The following is a 20,259-nucleotide window of genomic DNA, read 5'->3' as shown; positions in this document are numbered from 1 at the left end:
AACATTTCAATGTCCTACGTTGTTATTGCTGCCATTACCAAAAAAGGCTGACACACTGTCACCGTGATGCATGTTGTCTAGTGTTTGTTCTTTGGATTCCTCGTTATTTTCTACCAAATTCTTCTTCAAAGGTATCGTTTGGGTGTTTCATGGATTCTATTTATTTTTTCTCTACAATGCACTCTATCTCTCTTCCACATTGAATAAAAACTCAATAAAAGATCATGTGTCATCAGTTTTCCTACTTGAAAGATAAGATGTATAAATATAACACAACAATTGTCCATCATTACTTTATAAATACAATTCCATAAAAGATTTTGACTGCCCCCCCATGTTGAGACATTTTTTCCATCTTCAGCGCTGGATGTCCTCTTTGGTTAAAATCCCTTAAAGTTTTGTGCCGTCGTATGTATCCTGAAATCAATCAGAAAGCAGTTTAGTTTAATCAAAATGTTAAGTATCAACCTCGCACGTCCACCTGGACATCAGCTGCACATACTCACCACTGATGGCTCGTATCTGGGGATAGATGTGGCTCCGCGGTGGTTCAGACAGTAGAGCACAGCATCATGAACAGAGACAAAAAGACTTCTCTTTGTAATCGTCTCAGAGAAGAAGTCACCAAGCTCTAATTGTTCCACTACAGGGGCTGAGGAAAAAACATTTTACATACAATTTACTACCACAGTGGAGACTTTTCATGCAGTGCAGGCTTCAGGAAAAGTGGGTTAACTTACCTTGACAACCAGCAATGTAGATATCTACATCAATCTCACTGAAGTCATGGATAATCTGCAAAAAGGAAAATTCAGAATATGTATGCTGTTTGTTCCCCATCAGTTGCAACTAATCACCCTTATTAATTATCTCACAGTTAAAGGTAGGGTAGGTACGTTTGAGAAACCGGCTCGAGATACACTTTTTGTTATATTCCATGGAATGCTCTTAACAATAGCAATGAATATCTTAAGTGCTTTGACAAAAAATCCATAAAAAAAATGTCATCTGTGGAAGCCGTAATACTGTAAAAAGTACGACCAATCATTTTAGCCGGCCCGGCTAAAATAACTGGATGGCCTACCTGCCTGTCAGCCTTCCATCTGTGCACAAACTTATCTCGTGAGGAGGGGCTCTATAAGGAAGTGGCAGATTTTCTCCGGTTGTGTATTTTCAAATTCTAGCGATCTCGAGCCGGTTTCTCAATCTTACCTACCCTACCTTTAATCATCAGAGTTTATGTAACAGTTAAAGAGTACTATACATTATGTATATAATAAACTCCTATTTCAGTGACATCAACACCAAGACAAAGTTAAATCAAAATCAGTTTTGTTTGTGTTGAAGATTTGTCATTCCCTTCAAAAGGATAGCAAAATAAAATGTTTTTTTTTTTTTTTATCCTTAGCAATATAATTATATGTCAGGTCCAGGTGTTTTCAGATCTGCAAGTAAAAAACTCAACAAAATATAACATAGGTTGAGTAATTTAAAGATATTGTAATGAGGACATTTTCGAATGACAACTTTAAAGGCATTTGTCCTTAAATGAAATATTTCTCACTTTAGTACTTACATTTCTGATAGTCTTGATTGCCACTATGTCAATGAAGTTAGCTGTGGAGAGGTCGATAATGATCGAGTGAATATCCCAGCTCCACTTGCCCAGTGACCCAAGAGAGATGCGCTCCAGATCGCGGCTGAGCGTGTCATCGCTGCTGGAGTCCAGATCGCGGCTGAGCGTGTCATCGCTGCTGGAGTCCAGGGTGGTGGTGTCCCCCTCCTGCAGCTCGGAGATGGACCCTAAGCTGGTGCAGTCTGGTTCTCCTCCCTTCAGGTACTCCCATCTGTCGGGGGTTCGAGGAGTAGTTGGGATGATGAACACTGTCCCGTTCTCCCTCTCAGTGCAGCCCTGCTGCTCTCTGTCCGTAACATCCCCGTCCACACAGGTGTTTCTCCAGCTGCCGGCCTCTTCCTCCACAGAGAACACCGGCGCTCCAGATAGATGTTTAGCTGCCCTCTGTGCTACCCGTCTCTGAAGAGGGGTACGAGAACAAATCAGTCAAACTCCTTTTAACAAAGCAGACTTTTTTGGTAGCTTGGTCATTGGTCACCTGTAGTTTTGTCCAGTGTTACAAGTTTAGCCATTTACTTTAATTATGAGTTAGTTGATTAGTCGAGTAATTTACTAATCTAAACAATTATCGACCAGCCATTTTTACATTTCATAGATAAAGCAATTAATTGACATCATTAATAAATAATTTGATCACCATTTGCAGCCCTACTTTTTTTAATTCACAGGATTTGGGTGCAAATCTTTTTCACAGTTCGTTAAAATCTTTACTATTTTTTAAAGTATTATTTTTGCAGTTGTATTATACATCTCAAGCGTACACACCTCTTTTTTGGCTTGCCTTTTTGCCCGCCTCTCAGCCCTCCTTTCTCTACGTCTCTGTTTGGCCTCCTGCCTCTTCTTATAGATAATCATTTTACTGATGTCAAGCCCACTCTGAAAAAAGATCAACAAGAAAAATAATACATAATCTGCATCTTTTAAAAATATTAAGGAACAAAAACAAGATATTTATGCTTTGTCTAAAGTCAAAGATGAATCTTGATTAGGCCAAATTTGACCCAGAGTCACCCAAAACAATTCTGCTGGGTCTTCCCAGACCCGAACACCAAATTATACACTTTTTTTTAAGAGACCTTCAGACTTGGCTAAAATTGTCAAAATCAGTTTTGTAGTGTTTATATAAAGCAAAGCATTTGAAGGTGGCATATTGGACTGATTCTTTGGCAACATCCTCTGTGGCCAGTATGTAGAGACTGGACTGATTATTTTACTTTGTTTTTCACTATGAAAGAGAACAAACCTTTTCTTTCAGAGCCTCGATGTACAGATCAGCATTGGCAAAATAAACTGTAGCAGAGGAGCGAAATATAGTAACACCAGGAACATCTCTCGCCTGTAAAAAAGCAAAAGGTTATTCGCGTTCTTTCTTGTGAGTGTGGGAAAGATCTTATTTACAGTTAGTCCTCTTGTTTCACCTCTCTGTGGGTCTCCATATCCACATACAGTTCTGTACCTGGAACGTTTCCCAGAACAGAGTATGTTGGCCTTAAAGGAATAAAAGACCACAAAATATTATGTTTCTATACAGTATTTCTTTTGCAATCTGGCTAAATGTGCATTCTAACACAATTGGCTTATGATACTGATACTGAAGGGAGAAATAATATGATAAAGTTCAGAGAAGTCTTACATCTGAGTTCTGAAAATGACAGTCAGCAGGGCAAAGAGGATGGATGCTGCCAGACCCAGATCCAGATTAAGCAGCAGTGTTGACACCCAAGTGACCAACCACACCATCTGGGGGGGTGCAGCATGATAATGAAAAGGAAACAAGAACAATGGCTGTTTCTAGATTCAACACCACACTTGATTATGTTGCAGTTGTTTCTTGTAGGGGTATTGTTCAAATGAATAATAATTTAACCTCTCACCAGATCGATCTTGCTGCGTTTCCACAGTGTAACAATGTCCGAGTGCTGCTTGAACATGCCCTTTAGGTTTACAAAGACAATCGCTGCAAGGACAGCCTGAAACAAGCACAACCAACATGATTAATAAGAACAATCCATTACAATAACATCTCATGCATTATAGATATGAACTTTAAGTCTACTTTGTAGTGAAGAGGAGTGTTAGAGTAACAGAACCTTTGGCAGCTCCTGGAACAAGGGTCCAAGTTTCAGTATAGTCACCAACACAATTAGAGACGAGGCAACGGCGGCCATCTGCAATAAAAACATGAAGTTTCTGGTTGTTTTGAACTATTTGTGTTCAGATCAGTAATGGTAACAAAAATAACAATGTTGCTGTATTTTGAAAGCCAATAAAAAAGTGGAGTACGGTCAGTTTTCGATTTTCCTACGAACACAATGTGGTTTTATTTAATTAAACATTATTTGCTTTTTACTCATACTCAATCATCCTTAAATGGGTCATAATAGAGTATAACTACTGCATGTTGCATGTTCACAGTACTTGTGAGGTCAAGCTGATATAATCTTGTTACTTCTGCTGCTCACTCACTTGAGTTTTCCCTCCGGTGGTTTCTTGAATCAGACTTCGAGACATAGAGGAGCAGACGGAGAAGCACTGGAAGAATCCTCCCACCGCATTACTGAGACCCAGCGCCACCAGCTCCTGAAGCAGGGTGGAGAAAGAAACATTTGAATGAGAAGAGAAATAAGGTGTGAGAAAATGATTGTACACTAAAGGTATCTGCAGAAATCAAGTTTATTAAAGACATTATTTACCTGGTTGCTATCAACCTTGTATCCATGTTTCAGTGCAAATGTTTTGCCAAGTGAAATAGATATGGCATATCCAACCATGGCCAATGCAAAAGCATCTCCAATAACCTCTCCAAAGAGACTTGCATCTGGAACACTGGGAGGACTTAGACTGGTGAAAAGGTAGAGAAAAAAATTAATCAGTTAGTAATAAACAATAGAGCTTCAACGTTTGGTGGTATAAACAAAGAAAATAATCCCCATCAATTAATAGATGAAGAATACAATTTCATCAGAAATGCTATTTTCAGCCTCTAGGTTTGGTGCTGACAATTACAAACATACAAATGATAATTGATTAATCTCAAAAATAATCAGCAGATTAGTGGGAAATGAAAATTATTGTTGGTTGCACCTTGCAAAACAAGATGGGGAATGTGACTCAAAAAAGAATTACAGCAGTATAAAATAAATCGAAATGCTTACCCACTAGGAATTTCTCCAACAACTGAAATAGTGTAGTTTCTGTTCAAGTGGGTATAGGCTGATATCAATGTCCCCGCCACAATCTAAATCCATAATTGGAAATAATACAGATGAAACCACAAACAACACCTTTTAATCCATTAACAAGAATCATTAAAAACCTGTTAACCATATGCTAGAGGTAAAACTAATTATTAGCCTTAAAGAATCTCAATTTTTGCTGTAAACTGCACAAACTCAGAGGCCCAGGCACTACTGCTGATTCAGCTGCTTAGCTTTCTGTGTCTGTGCTTTTTCAAGCTGCAACATCAGCAGCAGCAGCGGAGAGCACAGAGGTGATAGGCCAGAGAGTGTGTCCTCTTATCAACTGACTGTGATGAGCTCCACTGGGATCGGCACTGGCAGCTTTGGACTGATGAAAGAGTTGAGCTCCTTCGCTGCAATCAATAACACCATGGACACAGCGCTGACCACCAGTGTGGGAAGATGAGTGTGAGGCAGCAAGGAGCAAACATCCTTCAGAGTCTGAAAATTGAAAATAAAAAGCAGTAGGTGGTTATGGCTTAGTCCTGTAAATAATAAAACACATACATGCTTTGATGCACACACCAAATGATTTTGAGTCATAGTAACATCCCTCAAGGGAGACATGTTTTCGTACTGGCTTGTTTTCTGTCAGCAGGATTACAGAACTACTGGCTCAATGCGTATTGAACTTTGTGGAAGTGTATTCACGTCTTTCTTGATAAAATAAATTCACCACAGTGAACTTATTGTAAATGTTTTATATCGTTTTTATTCCAATTCAAACCTACATCGTCCCATCCCTAATATTATTTAATTGATCCCTGATATGTCCAACCTCAGCAATGTCCTGTTTCAAGCCTGAAATACATTACAGTTAGACAGAGTGTCTTATAAAGGAAGTATGTGTGATATAAATATATTTTCTTATATAAAAGAGATAACACATTTCAAAGATTTCCAGTTGAATACAAGTTTAAATAAAATTATGACAAACGCACAACAAACTCTTTTGAGTGTGGTAGTGTTACTGTCATTCTTGGTATGAAGTAATCAGAAGAAATGACCTGATAGTACTCACATACACCATTGAAAAGGGACCACTAAACCGTGTTGGTGAGACTCCAAATATGTACTTCAGTTGTGCCACCACAGCATGAGCTGAAGCAGCCGTTGTGTAAGCCCGCACCAGAGGCTCGGACAAATACGTTCCCACAAATCCAAACTTCACCAAACCCAGAGCCACCTATGAAAACAATCAGGTATGTAAATGTGAGTTTTGGCAGCTTCAACAACAAAATGGCATGTTATGATTTCAGTAAAAGCTTCAGACCTGAATTAGTCCTCCTAGGACCGTAGTAGCAACCGCCACCTGCACCCTGTATGAGTCCCTGGCAGTTATGTTCACCTCTGCAGTGACGTTGGTCCCATTTTGTATGAGGAAATTCACATCTGGAGCAAGTCTCTCTGTCACACTGCCCACCATGATGCTGAGCACAGTAAATGTCCCTGAACACAATGAAGAAAAGTATTATTACAGAGGTTGTAATGATAACGGTGTAACGTCTCTCTTTTATTATGCTGCATGTAGGTTATTTCAGCATTTACTTAATATAATAGCATATTTTGGTCAGTTTATCCTTGCTTTATAAACATATTATTTGTTATATTGTGTACCAGTACTGCTCTATGTGCTCTATTAACTTTAAATCTCTCTTTTGAATACCGATAGAGATATGACGTGATGTTCCAAAAAAGAAGTAGATCAATGCTGGATAGAGGGACGAGTACAGCCCAAATACAGGAGGTACGGAAGCCAACATCGCATATGCCAAACCTGTAAGAAAACACAAGTTTGGTTACACCAATCTCAGTATTTACTTATGAATATTTGTATGAAGCTTTAGCATTTTACTGGATTAAATGATGGATTAAAGTTGAACTACTTAAGTAGGTTTTTGTCATTCACCCTTTAAGTCATGAAATAATGGACCATTGTCATACCTTGGGGCAGGTGCATTATGCCCACACTGATGCCGGAGATGAGGTCTGGCATGCCATAGTCCCAGACTGAGTATTTGGGCAGCCAGTACAACACCGGCAAGCTGCTCATCATGCTGTGTTTCAGTTTGGGTACTGTACATCTGGAAGAGATGTGAAGGATACAGAAACAAGTTTTTATATTGGATAAAGCTTAAAGGACAAATAACTGAAATGGGTCTGTGGTTATCTTTGAATAGAAGATCAGACCATTCATCTACATCTAAAGTGTGTCTTACCTTAAGGAGTCTTTTAGGCGTTCAGTTAGAGAAGATTGATTGTCAGAGTAAGTTTTTCTCTGCGTTATCTCTTCCAGTCTCTGCTCATCCAGCACCTCCCGCTCCACAATGTATTTCCCAAATCTGCGTGAGTCCATTGGTCTGAATCTTTGCAACTTTTCTTACCCTTTACTACTGATGCTCCTGTTCGTCTGTCACAAGAACAACTGTGCATATGTACACCATATTGCCTAATGGTTAACTAAAGGAGGATGTTAGGTTGGAAAAAGCTAACTGTTGGGGAATAATTCTGAGATGTTTACCTTTGCCCTCTGACACAGAGGACCAGCCTTGGCATCTGTTATCTCCCTTAATTAAGGATGGGGCTGCTTCAGCCATATGTTGTTGTTGCCAGTTTATGAGTGACGGGCACCTTTCGGTCAAACATAGTTTATTGTTATGGGGACAAAAGGAACGCTTCCTTTTTGGGGCTTGTTGACTCCAAGGTGTGAAATCTTCGAGGCCATAAGCGTCAGTTGCAAGTAATTCAGTGTCCCCATCTGTTTAGTCTATCTAGTCAAGAATGTTGATTACTCTCCTCCAAACTAGTTAAAAGGTCTATCCAGAGACAGGCGCTTCAGAATTGATTGTGGCAACTCTACCGTGTAGTCAGACCTCTGGCTCTGGACTTGCTTTGTGAATTCTCCGGCCAATACTCCATCAGTGTAACCATCAGTGTTTGACATCAAAGCTCCAGCTCTCCTCATGTCTCCTTTTGAGTCAGTGACTCCCCTGCATTGCACCACAGAAGTTTTCCCCACACTAAGGATGCAATTATGGTGTTAAAGAGGAAACATATTAACTCTGGTGAGAGTCAATGGATGTTTGACAGGCATGTTCACATCCTTCCAGTTTTTTTCCACATTCACTTGCAAAAATTGAGGTAATGAAGCATGAAATGTCTCCTTATACTCAATGTATTGCTCATGGGCAACATCTGAACCAAAAAGAAGAAGTCCAAGTAGTATGTGTGTATGTAGTATGTACACAACACACATGCTTTTCAATAATTCTCCTATTTGTTGAATAACTATGGCTATGGAACCCAGTTGTTGTTTCTTCATTGGTAAAATGTCTCCTCTGTATCCGCTCTATTCTACAAACTGATATTTACGCAATCGTTAGATATTTTTACATACTTGCTCTGTACCAAGGCCTACAATACTTTCTTAAAAAAGAATACATTGAGTATATAAACTTACTTTTGGTTAGTGCAAAAGTCCTGATTTAATTTCTCAAACTTAATGGACAATGTGTGATTATTGCAACATGTGGGCAGAGAGCACACTGGGCCTTTAAGAGAGTGCCGTCATGAAATCTGAATCCGAACTTGAAGCAATGTTTCATTTCAGTCCTTCCAGAGCTGCACACACGTGACTGAGGCAAACAACATGTAACATTACTTTACTCACAAAGTACAACATAATCCCAATAGATCTAATAAGGAATATCAATGTAATTCAATGTACAGTATGTCTCTATCATGTCTTAAATTACAACACTGTCCTGACCAGGGAAACCTTCTGACCTACTTGCTGTCGGCAACAACACTGTCTATTTTGGGTTGGCAGCTCAGAGGGCCACAGCAGAGGAGGGGGTGCATATCTTAGTGTCCTGCAATCTCTCGGACCTTCTCTAATAAAGCTGACTGACCAATTCAGCAACATCAACAACACATGGAAATTTACTCGTCTTTTTAGACTGAAGATTACCAAGGAGCTAATGATTATGGTAAGGCTTTAAAAGGGCATGCTGTAAGACAAAGGACAGATGTGGTGCTAAGTTATAAGAGTGTACAGGCTATATGGACAATGGTGGTGGACATTTGGCTAGTATTGAATATATTTAAGGCTAATAGAAAATGTATATTTTTAGAATCAGAGCAGAATTTTGATTACCGTGGCCATAAAAACAACAATAACAATGTTATCGCAATATAAATAGAAGATAATAATAATGATATTAATAATGCTAATAATGCTAAAAATAATTATATTATAAAAATAATTATACAAATATAAGCAAAATGATCTTCAATTGTTTGTCTGTTTTTGGCACATTAGTCTAATTTGTGCCAGATAGAAGAAAAAAAAACGAAATCATTATTTATAATGTATGTAATATTATATGTGTGTTTTTTAGATGACATAACATTTATTTTTAAATATCATGGTTATTATCCATTCTGGTTTATTGGGATATTCTTTAATGTTAACAAATGTTGAATAGAAGTTTTAGTATTAATTATACTTTGAACTACTGTTTCTTATGATATTGATGGCTTCTAATCATTTGTTTTCTTCTTGTTTTTCTAGAGACAATCTCCTGACTAGGTGTTCAGATTGCATAACACTTCCTAACTTTTGTAAATATTACTGTCACTAAAAAGTTGAGGTGAAATGGATGTTACCTCCAAACATGGGCTGGTGCTGCTCAACCAGCTGAGGAAGATGAGGGAGAGCGAGCATCTGACGGATGTGGTGCTGGTTGCTGAGGGAATCAGCTTCCCCTGTCACCGGGTCGTTTTGTCCGCTTTTAGTCCTTACTTTCGTGTTATGTTCACCTGCGGCCTTCGCGAATGCAACACTAGAGAAATAGTTCTGCGTGACACCCCTGCAGACAGCCTGGCCCTCCTGCTGAACTACATGTACTGCTCAGATCTTGCTCTCACCAACGCCAATGTGCAAGGCATCTCTATTGCATCTTTTCTCCTGCAGATGGACGACGTCTTCCATCGCTGTCAGCTGCACATGACCGAGAACATGGATGCTTCCAACTGCCTCGGTGTGTATTACTTTGCCCGTGACCTTGGAGCGGAGGATTTAGCTGAACATGCTCAGCGCTTTCTTGGGCAGAACTTTGTCCAAGTCTGCCAAAATGAGGAGGTCCTGGAGCTGGAGGCCCATCAACTGGGAAAGCTGCTGACCTCTGATGACCTTAACGTTTCACAAGAAGAGACCATCCTGGATGTGGTCCTCCGCTGGGTCAGACACTGCACTGTGGAAGATGGAGAGGTCCGTAATCTGCACCTTCCTGAACTCCTGAGGAAGGTCCGTCTGCCGCTGATACACCCTGACAATTTGAAAGAGGCGATGAAGAGGAACACGGCCCTGCTGTCTGACGCTGAGTGTCTTGAGATGCTCAATCAAGCCTTGGATGTCACAGCGATGCACCCCTCAGCAGCGCCACGCAAGCTAAAGCTGCGCTACGGCATGGAGACCACAGACCTGCTGCTCTGTATTGGAAACGATGGTGGTGGGATTAGATCGAGATATGGCAGCTTTGCTGAGCGCAGCTTCTGCTATGCCCCATCCACAGGCCGAACCTACTACATCACTTCACCTCGCTACGCAGAGGCTCTGGGGTTTGTGTGTGCCGGGGTTGTTACTGAAAAAAATGACATTATAGTCGCAGGAGAAGCAAGACCTCGCAAAATGGCCCGACAGAAAGACATTAACGTTGAGATTTACAGGTAAGACATTAGATGACACATTTGATAACTGTGTATTTGCTTACCCCACTCAGATGGCACTGATTGTTTTCCCTGTTGGCCAGGTACAAAGTGGAGGCGCAGGGAAGTTGGGAGTGCCTGTCGTCAGCAGAATATCGAGACTCTTACGCTCTGGCATCACTGGGGGAAACTCTGTACCTGCTGGGGGGGCAGATGAAGCTGAAGAACCAGCTTCTCATCACTAACTGTGTGGAGCGGTGGTCTTTGCAAGGAGGGCCGTGGCGCAGTGCAGCGCCCCTGCCTCTGCCTTTAGCCTATCACAGCGCAGTCGGGATGAAAGATCGCCTTTATGTGATCGGGGGTCGAACACCACAGGTAATATCAAAACATCTTAACATTATTTTAATAGCTAAAAGAAAACGTACAACCATTTTAGTCTTACATTTAAAGTGAATGTGACTTTTAAAACCTGCAAAAACCATGAGTGTCTGTATGTGACCCCTCTCTGACTGCTTTGTCTCCCCCTCCCTCCCCTTCAACCACCCAGTCATACCGGACGGATGATGAGCCGGACCGTCTCAGTAACCGACTGCTGGAGTATGATCCAAACATAAATAAGTGGACAGAGTTAGGACCCATGAAGTACTCAAAGTATCGCTGCAGTGCCGTTGTACTCAATGGTGACATTTATGTGATGGGTAAGATTATGTATTGTTTTCTTTTTAATCTCTCTTGGTATGCAATATTGAAACAATATTTGTGATGATCCTTTTAGAGGGTGTTGACTGATAGCACATTTTCTATAGATATTACAATATTGTAGGGAAACTCTGATTGTGCTGCACTTATTCTGCTAAACAAATGAAACTTTATTGATTCATGTTAGAAATAGTTTGAGAGAATGAAGCCATTTGCTGATGAAATATGGATTTTGCAGGTGGTATTGGTTGTGAGGGCAGTGACTGTGGGCAATCACGCCACTGCCTTGATGCTGTGGAGATCTACAACCCAGATGAAAATAAGTGGAGGGATGGACCTCCTCTCCCATTCGCACAGCTCTCTCTGCGCACCAATGCCTCAAACGCAGGAGTGGTGGGAGGCAAGATCTATGTGTGTGGATACTACAAAGGAGCAGGTAAGAAAGAATATCCGTATCCATTTAATTAAAAGATGCTTGAAAGATGTTTCCATGGGACTGAAATTTGTTTCATTACTACTTTTAGATCGTCATGACGATATAACAAAGGACATTTTGGAGCTGGATCCGTGGGGGGGGCCGGTGGACTGTGGTGGCTCGGCACGCTCTGATGCATGACAACTATGACGTCTGCTTAGTTGCAAGTCTCAACCCGAGGGGACTCATGTCCCCACCTGCAGACTTAGTTAAACAGTGACCCCCCCCTCTCAGATCAGGCCAAAGTCTGTGAGGGAGAATTAGCAAAGGAAATGAATGATTCATTATTAATGCACTTAATGCTGGGCCAAAGGCGTTCATCGTTTTCCTGCATGGAAGAGGATCTGCAGTTAATGATTTGCACGCTGTCGCAAGAGATTCTCCTGTTAATGAGAATACAAAAGAACATTTGTAAATACAGTTATTGTCATTTTGTATCTTATTGCGCAAGATCTGCAGATTGATCCCCTAAAACCTGCAGCTGTGTGGCACAAAATTATCAGCAACACAAAATGATTTCTTTCGACATCAAGACATACATATATGGTACAGAAATACCACAGATAAATAGAAAAAAACATCTCTATGGATAAGAATAATGTTTGTGCCTAAAAACAATGACTGAAACGATTATGCCAAGGAATTTTCTGTCAATCAATAATTTTATGGCAATGTCAATTTACTATAAATAAGTTGACATGTCATACATAGTTGAATATCGTATTCATTAATGAGTTTGTTCTTTTGATGGATGCTTGCTAAAGCAAATGTGTTCTGCTAATAAACAAACTACACGTTAGCAATATTATGGAAAACGTTTGTTTATTTGAATACAGTTGTTTGTTTATTTACATTGTGTACTCAGAAGTGTAAGTACAGAATACATTAGTTATTAATCAAATACATATCTCAGCAGAAATAAGTTTAAAGATGTATTTGTAGGTTAGTCATTTCTTAACTTATTTATTAGTACCTTTTTACATCCCTCTACAGCTTTTTGAACATTAAACAAACTGAAAAACTTTACAACTAGTATAATAGGTCCAGAGTAAGGATAATTAGAACAACACACATTTCAGGCTTTTACTCTGAAAATAACAAAAATGTTACGCTTCATACTCTTTTACTCCTCCTCTAATAGCCTAAATCAGAACTCCCATCTATATCAAACAGCTGCCAGAGGCCTTCGGGTCTCACTGGGGTCACCGCTTTGGACTCAGCCGAGGGTTTCGCGAAGATGGAACTGTTGCTGTCCTGAGACCAGCAGCTGAGTGGGGTGATGTAACACCCTTCAGCTATTGATCTCACCTTCCTGGTTGGCAGTATTCGACGTTCCAGAACGAGATGGTCCCGTCTTGGTACCATGTTCGGATCACGACGCTCACATCGAGGTGTAGTAACATGTTGTCCTTTGAGTGGTTGACTGTTTTCATTTGTGACAGTGCCCTTACTCCTCTGTGAGAGCACAAGCGGCCTCTTTCTGCACTTCCTCTGGCCTCTCTGAGGGACTTTCCTCTTTCCTATGATGCCACCCTGAGGGGGAACTTGAGCCTGATTGCGCTCACGGTTGTATGACTTGCATATTAGCTGTGTGCCTTCAAGCTTGTTCTCCTGTAGGATGTTGGAGAAAGACTGTTCGAGCTCTGGTGATGTCTGGTTGGCACTGTCCGTCACCCTCTCAGAGCTGGCTTTGGCTGAGTGCTCTGAGACTAAGGTGCTGAGCAGCTTCAGAGCCTCTTCCAGCATGTTTCGCTCTCTCTCCTGCTCCTCTCTCAGACAACCCAGATCATCCTTTAAGCCTTGCAGATTTGAACCAAATGCCACCGTGGTGTAACAAGCCTAAATGGTCAAATGTACATTTATACATCTGGAAGCCAACCAAATACACTTTCACCTCAATTAATCTGCAGCAATCTTGATTATAAGTTTCAATATTGTTCACCTTTTGCATCTTGTCTTCGAGTTCAGCCATCAGCTCTTTCTGGGAGTTCACTTTAGTCAGTAAAGCCTCAAACTGCTGGGAAATGTCAATCTGAAGACTGTTGATATTAGTTTGCACTGTGATAAATGGGAATAAAAGATATATCAGGGTATATGCAGGAATCCTGAAGTCAAATTTAATTGAAAGACCCTTTCCATACATTTTAAGACCTCATCGCCACTTCGAGTTTTAACCGGTTACATTGGCGACACATTTACTATATACAGTATTGATTGTCCTTCCTCCTTATCTTCCAACCATTTGGACGCAAACTTGCATTTCCCCATAACGATGTTGTTTAACAACCGGCGTGAACGGACCTTCGCGCGCTATCAAGCAGTGAGCGTGCGATGTCCTGTTCAGATGACGTCAAATCCAACGGGATGCCATAAATAAACTACACAGATTCACACTACACACTTACTCAATGATTACATTCAGGCACACTTTAGAATACAACCTCTTTGGACAATTTATATACTTATTGAAAACAAGCTACAAAATGTAATACCTTGGAGAATGCCGTTTAATACTTTTTAATAGCCTTAATTTTCGCTAAATTGATTTATCAACTTTTAATACTTTTTAAGACCCCGCAGACACCCTGTATATGCATGTATAAAACGTATTTCAATACAATACAAATGTATAGAAGATAATATAACTATATAGTAATTTTCCAAAATGAGAAGATTATAGTTTACCCATGTGTATTCATTTGGCAAAGAGCACCATCTACTGGCAAATATTATTAGAACTCAACTCCAATTTAAAATCATTTCATTTAAAAGTATCAATAAATAAGAAAACGTACTTGTTGACGAAAAACTGTCAAATTTTTGAAGGACCGTTTGGCACACATAAGTATTTTTCTCAGTGCCAGCGACCAGTTGTTGGATCTGAAAAGCATGGCAGCATAGTTGAACATGTTACATCTACAGTAGAGAAGCTTTCAAATCCAAAAAGGTGACAGCATGGATGTCTATGATCACTTACATTGTTGAGGGTTTCTCGAAAGTGATTACATTCTTTGGCTAAAATATCACTGTTAAAACAAAAAGGATAGATTGGAAGATGTCAGAAGTTATTAGGCCAACTTAACCCTTGTGCCCTCCTCGAATTTTCAACCTTTCGACCCCTTCGTGGCAAAAATGTACACGCCCATAATAACTGCTATTAAATCATCATACATCAACATTTCTTTCTACTTTTTTTTTCATGAATCACTTAAACAACTTATAACGTACTCAAAACTACCAAACATTCAATAATTTTCTGGATTTTAACCCTTTAAATGCCTGTTTAATTATTTGAATTATTTCATTATTTATGACAAAAAACACAAAAAATGAATTGTTTTCAATATAATAATTAGTAGAGGGATGGAACTTTGGTGGTTATTAGAGTCTTGGATGTGTCAAAGATTAGCAACAAAATTGATTTGACTGCATTATTATTTTTTACGTAGTATCAGATACTACCTCTGGACACCTTCGTGGCAAAAATGTACACGCCCATAATAACTGCTATTAAATCATCATACATCAATATCTTTTTCTACTTTTTTTTTCATGAATCACATATACAACTTCTAACGTATTCAAAACTACCAAACATTCAATCATTGGCAGGATTTTAACCCTTTAAATGCCTGTTTAATTATTTGAATTATTTCATTTTTTCTTACGAAAAAACACAAAACATAATTATTTTTCAATATAATAATTAGTAGAGGGATGGAACTTTGGTGGTTATTAGACTCTTGGATGTGTCAAAGATTAGCAACAAAATTGATTTGACTGCATTATTATTTTTTACGTAGTATCAGATACTACCTCTGGACACCTTCGTGGCAAAAATGTACACGCCCATAATAACTGCTATTAAATCATCATACATCAATATTTTTTTCAACTTTTTTTTCATGAATCACATAAACAACTTCTAACGTATTCAAAACTACCATTTTCGGTTTCGATTTTAACCCTTTAAACGCCTGTTTCATTATTTTCATTATTTCATTTCTCTCAAAAATGCCTCATTGACTTCCATTCAGACCACATTTGTTGATCTCACTGCCATTGCAGTATAAAACCATGCATTTTGTAATGTCAGCATTTCATTTAGAAGAAAAGTAGTGATATTTGATATTTCTACTCTATTCCAACAGATTAAACCATTTTCCCACTGTAGGCCGATGCATGACATTCTTACATTTTTGCCAGTTATATTATGGAGCCGTGTGACTACCAGGGGGCCCCGAGAGTGGTGTGTGTGTGTGTGTGTGTGTATGTATATGTATATGTATGTGCGTGTGCGTGTGTGTGTGTATATGTGCGTGTGTGTGTGTGTGTATATGTGCGTGTGTGTGTGTGTGTGTCATTTCCAGCAGCAGACTAGCAGGTCCTGCAGCATGTGACCTGGTGCTCTCTCAGGTGATAGAACAACATTTTTTTAGGCCTGTGCACAACCAGCACACACCATTCCTCCCTCTCCGTGTGTGTGTGTGTGTGTGTGTGTGTGTGTGTGAGAGAATCTGTAAGCATGCACAGATCATTTCATGGGAACAAAAGGCCATCTTTTGAGGGATGTGTTTGATGTGTCTTTGAAGAGCTGCTTGATTACTCAAAAACAAAAAACAACTGTTAGTGTGTTTATGCACCTGGCTGCCAAAGATAAACATGCAGTTTGACCAAGGGCTTATTTCATTAGTGAGCAGAGAAGGAGAAAGACCTGGAGCAAAGAGAAGGAACTCAAATGAAGAAGCTTTTCAGTGCAGAGGAGACTTCAGAAATAATCTTGTAGCCTTCTTCTGCCAGCGAGCTGCAGGACTCATCTGAAGAAGACACAAGGTTCGAGCTGGGGTCTGACACTGAATGCTCTCTGGAGTCCAGCATTTCTTTGAGTTCCTCTGACCCTTCATCTGAAAGTGGAGAGGACACTGAGGGTCCGGCCCACAGTGAGGGGACAGAGAAGAACGGAGGTCGTTCTCCCAGGAGCTGGGGAAAACCAGGGTGTCCTCACAGATTGTGAGAAGAAAGCCCCCCGTGGTGGTGGATGGTGGGCCGGACCCTCAGTGTCCTCTCCACTTTCAGATGAAGGGTCAGAGGAACTCAAAGAAATGCTGGACTCCAGAGAGCATTCAGTGTCAGACCCCAGCTCGAACCTTGTGTCTTCTTCAGATGAGTCCTGCAGCTCGCTGGCAGAAGAAGGCTACAAGATTATTTCTGAAGTCTCCTCTGCACTGAAAAGCTTCTTCATTTGAGTTCCTTCTCTTTGCTCCAGGTCTTTCTCCTTCTCTGCTCACTAATGAAATAAGCCCTTGGTCAAACTGCATGTTTATCTTTGGCAGCCAGGTGCATAAACACACTAACAGTTGTTTTTTGTTTTTGAGTAATCAAGCAGCTCTTCAAAGACACATCAAACACATCCCTCAAAAGATGGCCTTTTTTTCCCATGAAATGATCTGTGCATGCTTACAGATTCTCACACACACACACACGGAGAGGGAGGAGAGGTGTGTGCTGATTGTGCACAGGCCTAAAAAATTGTTGTTCTATCACCTGAGAGCACCAGGTCACATGCTGCAGGACCTGCTAGTCTGCTGCTGGAAATGACACACGCACATATATACACACACACACACACACACACACACACACACACACACACACGCACACACATACATATACACACACACACACACACACCACTCTCGGGGCCCCCTGGTAGTCACACGGCTCCATAATATAACTGGCAAAAATGTAAGAATGTAATGCATCGGCCTACAGTGGGAAAATGGTTTAATCTGTTGGAATAGAGTAGAAATATCAAATATCACTACTTTTCTTCTAAATGAAATGCTGACATTACAAAATGCATGGTTTTATACTGCAATGGCAGTGAGATCAACAAATGTGGTCTGAATGGAAGTCAATGAGGCATTTTTGAGAGAAATGAAATAATTAAACAGGCATTTAAAGGGTTAAAATCCTGCCAATGATTGAATGTTTGGTAGTTTTGAATACGTTAGAAGTTGTTTATGTGATTCATGAAAAAAAAGTAGAAAAATATATTGATGTATGATGATTTAATAGCAGTTGTTTGGGGCGTGTACATTTTTGCCACGAAGGTGTCCAGAGGTAGTATCTGATACTACGTAAAAATTAATAATGCAGTCAAATCAATTTTGTTGCTAATCTTTGACACATCCAAGAGTCTAATAACCACCAAAGTTCCATCCCTCTACTAATTATTATATTGAAAGAAATTCATTTTTTGTGTTTTTTTTTAAGAGAAATTAAATAATTCAAATAATGAAACACGTTAGAAGTTGTTCAAGTGATTCATGGAAAAAAAAGTTTAATAAAATATTGATGTATGATGATTTAATAGCAGTTTTTATGAGCGTGTACATTTTTGCCACGAAGGGGTCCAGAGGGTGCAAAATGCATCACGAGAGTATACAAAACATGTAAGAGTAAACGACATTGGATTTCAAAAATTTGACTCAAAAGAAGACTTCTTGCAAAGATCCATGCCAAAAGCTGTAACACAGCTGAAATGATTACCAAATCAAAAAAAAAAGTCAGGAAAAATGTACAAAAATGCCCGAGGAGGGCACAAGGGTTAAAAAAAATAATAATAATACCACAAGTATAAATAAAAAGTGTGTTGCATGTAGCTACGGACCTGTCAGTTTGTTCTTTTGCCCTTTTCTTGTCCTCTTCAAACTTATCGAGTATCCCCAAAGCTTTGCTCTTGTCCTTTAATTCTCCAAACAAGAAAGGTTTGGTGTGATAACTGCTTATAAACTTGGGGTCACTTCCCTAAAAAAGAAAAATTAAAACAATATGAGGTTTATAGATACACAAGGCAGAAGTGATTTCCACATCATTTCAGTAACAATAAATACGTCCATATGAAGGTATGATAACAAATAAAACATTTAATTGAAAGAAACAGGTTGCCTCCTGAATTACTGCATTCACTTATGGTGGTCCATTAAACTGTAATGAAATGCCTCAATGTCATTCATTTTGCAATATAAGAACAAATGTGCTTGTTACTAACAAACAATATAGCAAAGATGCAGTATATACTGACATACTACCGATTTGAATGAAGGTGCCTGGATCTTTCTAATGAAATTAGATGCACATCTTTTTTTAAACTCTTTTTCACAGAACAACACACCTGCAAACTTCCCCATCAGACCCATTACTTAACTCACTTATAATTAATAGTAAACTGAGTGTAACCTGCGTAAGTAATAATGCCACTAAACCAGATGGATTTGTCCATTCATTTTGGGCCTCAAAGATATCACTGCTTCACCAACAACCACTTGTAAGATGATAAATCTCACCTCCTGTGAACTTTGTTGGGAGTTCCTGGATGACAAACTCATTTCTTGAGACATGCTTTGAGAATTTTCAGGCCAAAACTGAGACCCGAAGAAAAGCTGTGAGTCTGTGAAGCTGGAGTAGCCGCTGGTAGACACATTTCTGTTGATGTTTTGTTTCCAAAAGGTTTAAAGAGTTAAGAAAACACAAACAATGTGATGGTGCAGCAACAATAAATATTTGTTTGTAGAAATAAGGTAAACACAGACAGACTTATACATATTGCTATTCAAACGTAGGGCTTAATGACTAAGTGTTATTACACTGTTAGTCAGCTTAAAAACGATTGATCACAGCTGTGTATAACATTATTCACAGATAAAGAAACAATAGTTGGAAATCATTCTTAAATAGCTACTTTAACTACCTGCTTCCAGTTGGTATGCTCAGCTTCTCCTTTATGTTTCTGATGTTATTCATTGCGTTTGATTACCTGTTTGTAAAGAGAGCAAGTTAGGAGCAGCAGGTGCTGACAGATGTGTATTAGTTAGCCTGTTCACTTAAGTTAGCATAAACGCTTAACTAGAAAGCGCTTCACTAGCTAACTTCGACTGAAGTGGAGGACATTTAAACTTAAGTTACTGTTAACTATTTAGCTATAACACGTAAGCATATCTTTACTGCATGCTAGTCATCTTATTCAGTAGAGTGCAATGGTTTTGGGGATAAATGTATTAAAATGACTCACAGTTCTCCGCGATGAAGAAGAGATGATTAGACCAGCCTTGTAAACTCGCGAGGATTTAAAACTCCCGCCATTTGACCTTCCAGAACGAGGCCGGGCTGCGTTTGGGGACCGTCAGAAAAGTCAATATTTTAGAAGATTTTGTATTTGTTTTTGTTGGCTTAAAGGTGGGGTAGGTAATTCACTTCAGAAATGCTTTTTGTTATATTCCATGGAATGCTCTTAACATCCTGATAGCAATGAATACATGAAATGCTTTGACAATAAATACATAAAAACATTTCATCTGTGGAAGTCGTGGCGCTGTAAAAAGCATGACCAATCATCTGAGCCGGCCCAGCTAAAATAACTGGATGGCCTACCTGCCTGTCAGCCTTCCATCTCGTGCACAAACGTATCTCGTGCCCTCATTGGTCATGTGCCCGTTATT

The 20,259-nt window shown here is 39.6% G+C and overlaps 3 protein-coding genes across 3 annotated transcripts; 1 reads left to right on the top strand and 2 right to left on the bottom strand.

The window, feature by feature from the left end:
* Positions 1 to 187: 187 nt before the first annotated feature.
* slc26a6l (solute carrier family 26 member 6, like) lies at positions 188 to 7,249 on the bottom strand. Its single transcript, XM_034138514.1, has 19 exons — positions 7,095 to 7,249; positions 6,820 to 6,959; positions 6,542 to 6,652; positions 6,149 to 6,324; positions 5,897 to 6,061; positions 5,164 to 5,316; positions 4,792 to 4,874; positions 4,330 to 4,477; positions 4,103 to 4,216; positions 3,727 to 3,804; positions 3,511 to 3,606; positions 3,270 to 3,376; positions 3,055 to 3,124; positions 2,880 to 2,972; positions 2,402 to 2,512; positions 1,577 to 2,035; positions 741 to 795; positions 507 to 652; positions 188 to 417 (listed from the first exon to the last, which is right to left on the bottom strand). Exons 1-19 carry the CDS (start codon positions 7,229 to 7,231, stop codon positions 391 to 393), a joined length of 2,469 nt encoding a protein of 822 aa, XP_033994405.1. The 5' UTR covers positions 7,232 to 7,249; the 3' UTR covers positions 188 to 390.
* Positions 7,250 to 8,747: 1,498 nt separating this feature from the next.
* Positions 8,748 to 12,557, top strand: kbtbd12 (kelch repeat and BTB (POZ) domain containing 12). Its single transcript, XM_034138640.1, is given in 7 exon segments — positions 8,748 to 8,864; positions 9,449 to 10,605; positions 10,689 to 10,959; positions 11,132 to 11,282; positions 11,522 to 11,719; positions 11,808 to 11,854; positions 11,856 to 12,557. Coding segments are annotated over 6 exon segments (1,863 nt in total). The 5' UTR covers positions 8,748 to 8,864; positions 9,449 to 9,532; the 3' UTR covers positions 11,979 to 12,557.
* Positions 12,558 to 12,563: 6 nt separating this feature from the next.
* On the bottom strand, positions 12,564 to 19,563 carry LOC117489643 (interactor of HORMAD1 protein 1). Its single transcript, XM_034139110.1, has 7 exons — positions 19,512 to 19,563; positions 19,108 to 19,246; positions 18,432 to 18,568; positions 14,736 to 14,784; positions 14,554 to 14,638; positions 13,701 to 13,816; positions 12,564 to 13,597 (listed from the first exon to the last, which is right to left on the bottom strand). The coding sequence occupies exons 2-7, from the start codon at positions 19,159 to 19,161 to the stop codon at positions 12,893 to 12,895; spliced, it is 1,146 nt and encodes a 381-aa protein (XP_033995001.1). The 5' UTR covers positions 19,162 to 19,246; positions 19,512 to 19,563; the 3' UTR covers positions 12,564 to 12,892.
* Positions 19,564 to 20,259: the final 696 nt, after the last annotated feature.

The sequence above is a fragment of the Trematomus bernacchii genome, unplaced genomic scaffold, assembly GCF_902827165.1.
Source record: "Trematomus bernacchii unplaced genomic scaffold, fTreBer1.1, whole genome shotgun sequence".
Taxonomy (NCBI): domain Eukaryota; kingdom Metazoa; phylum Chordata; class Actinopteri; order Perciformes; family Nototheniidae; genus Trematomus; species Trematomus bernacchii.
Note: the sequence above shows the minus strand (reverse complement) of the source record. Positions and strands in the feature narration are given on the sequence as shown.

Coding starts and splice junctions, on each gene's coding strand:
- slc26a6l (XM_034138514.1), bottom strand. CDS start 7,231: ATGGACTCACGCAGATTTGGGAAATACATTGTGGAGCGGGAGGTGCTG. Junction 796..1,576: donor CAATCAAGACTATCAGAAAT/GTAAGTACTAAA, acceptor TCCTTTTTGCAG/ATTATCCATGACTTCAGTGA. Junction 418..506: donor CCAGATACGAGCCATCAGTG/GTGAGTATGTGC, acceptor GATTGATTTCAG/GATACATACGACGGCACAAA.
- LOC117489643 (XM_034139110.1), bottom strand. CDS start 19,161: ATGTCTCAAGAAATGAGTTTGTCATCCAGGAACTCCCAACAAAGTTCA. Junction 18,569..19,107: donor CCCAACAAAGTTCACAGGAG/GTGAGATTTATC, acceptor TTTCTTTTTTAG/GGAAGTGACCCCAAGTTTAT. Junction 13,817..14,553: donor TGACAGTTTTTCGTCAACAA/GTACGTTTTCTT, acceptor CATTTATCACAG/TGCAAACTAATATCAACAGT.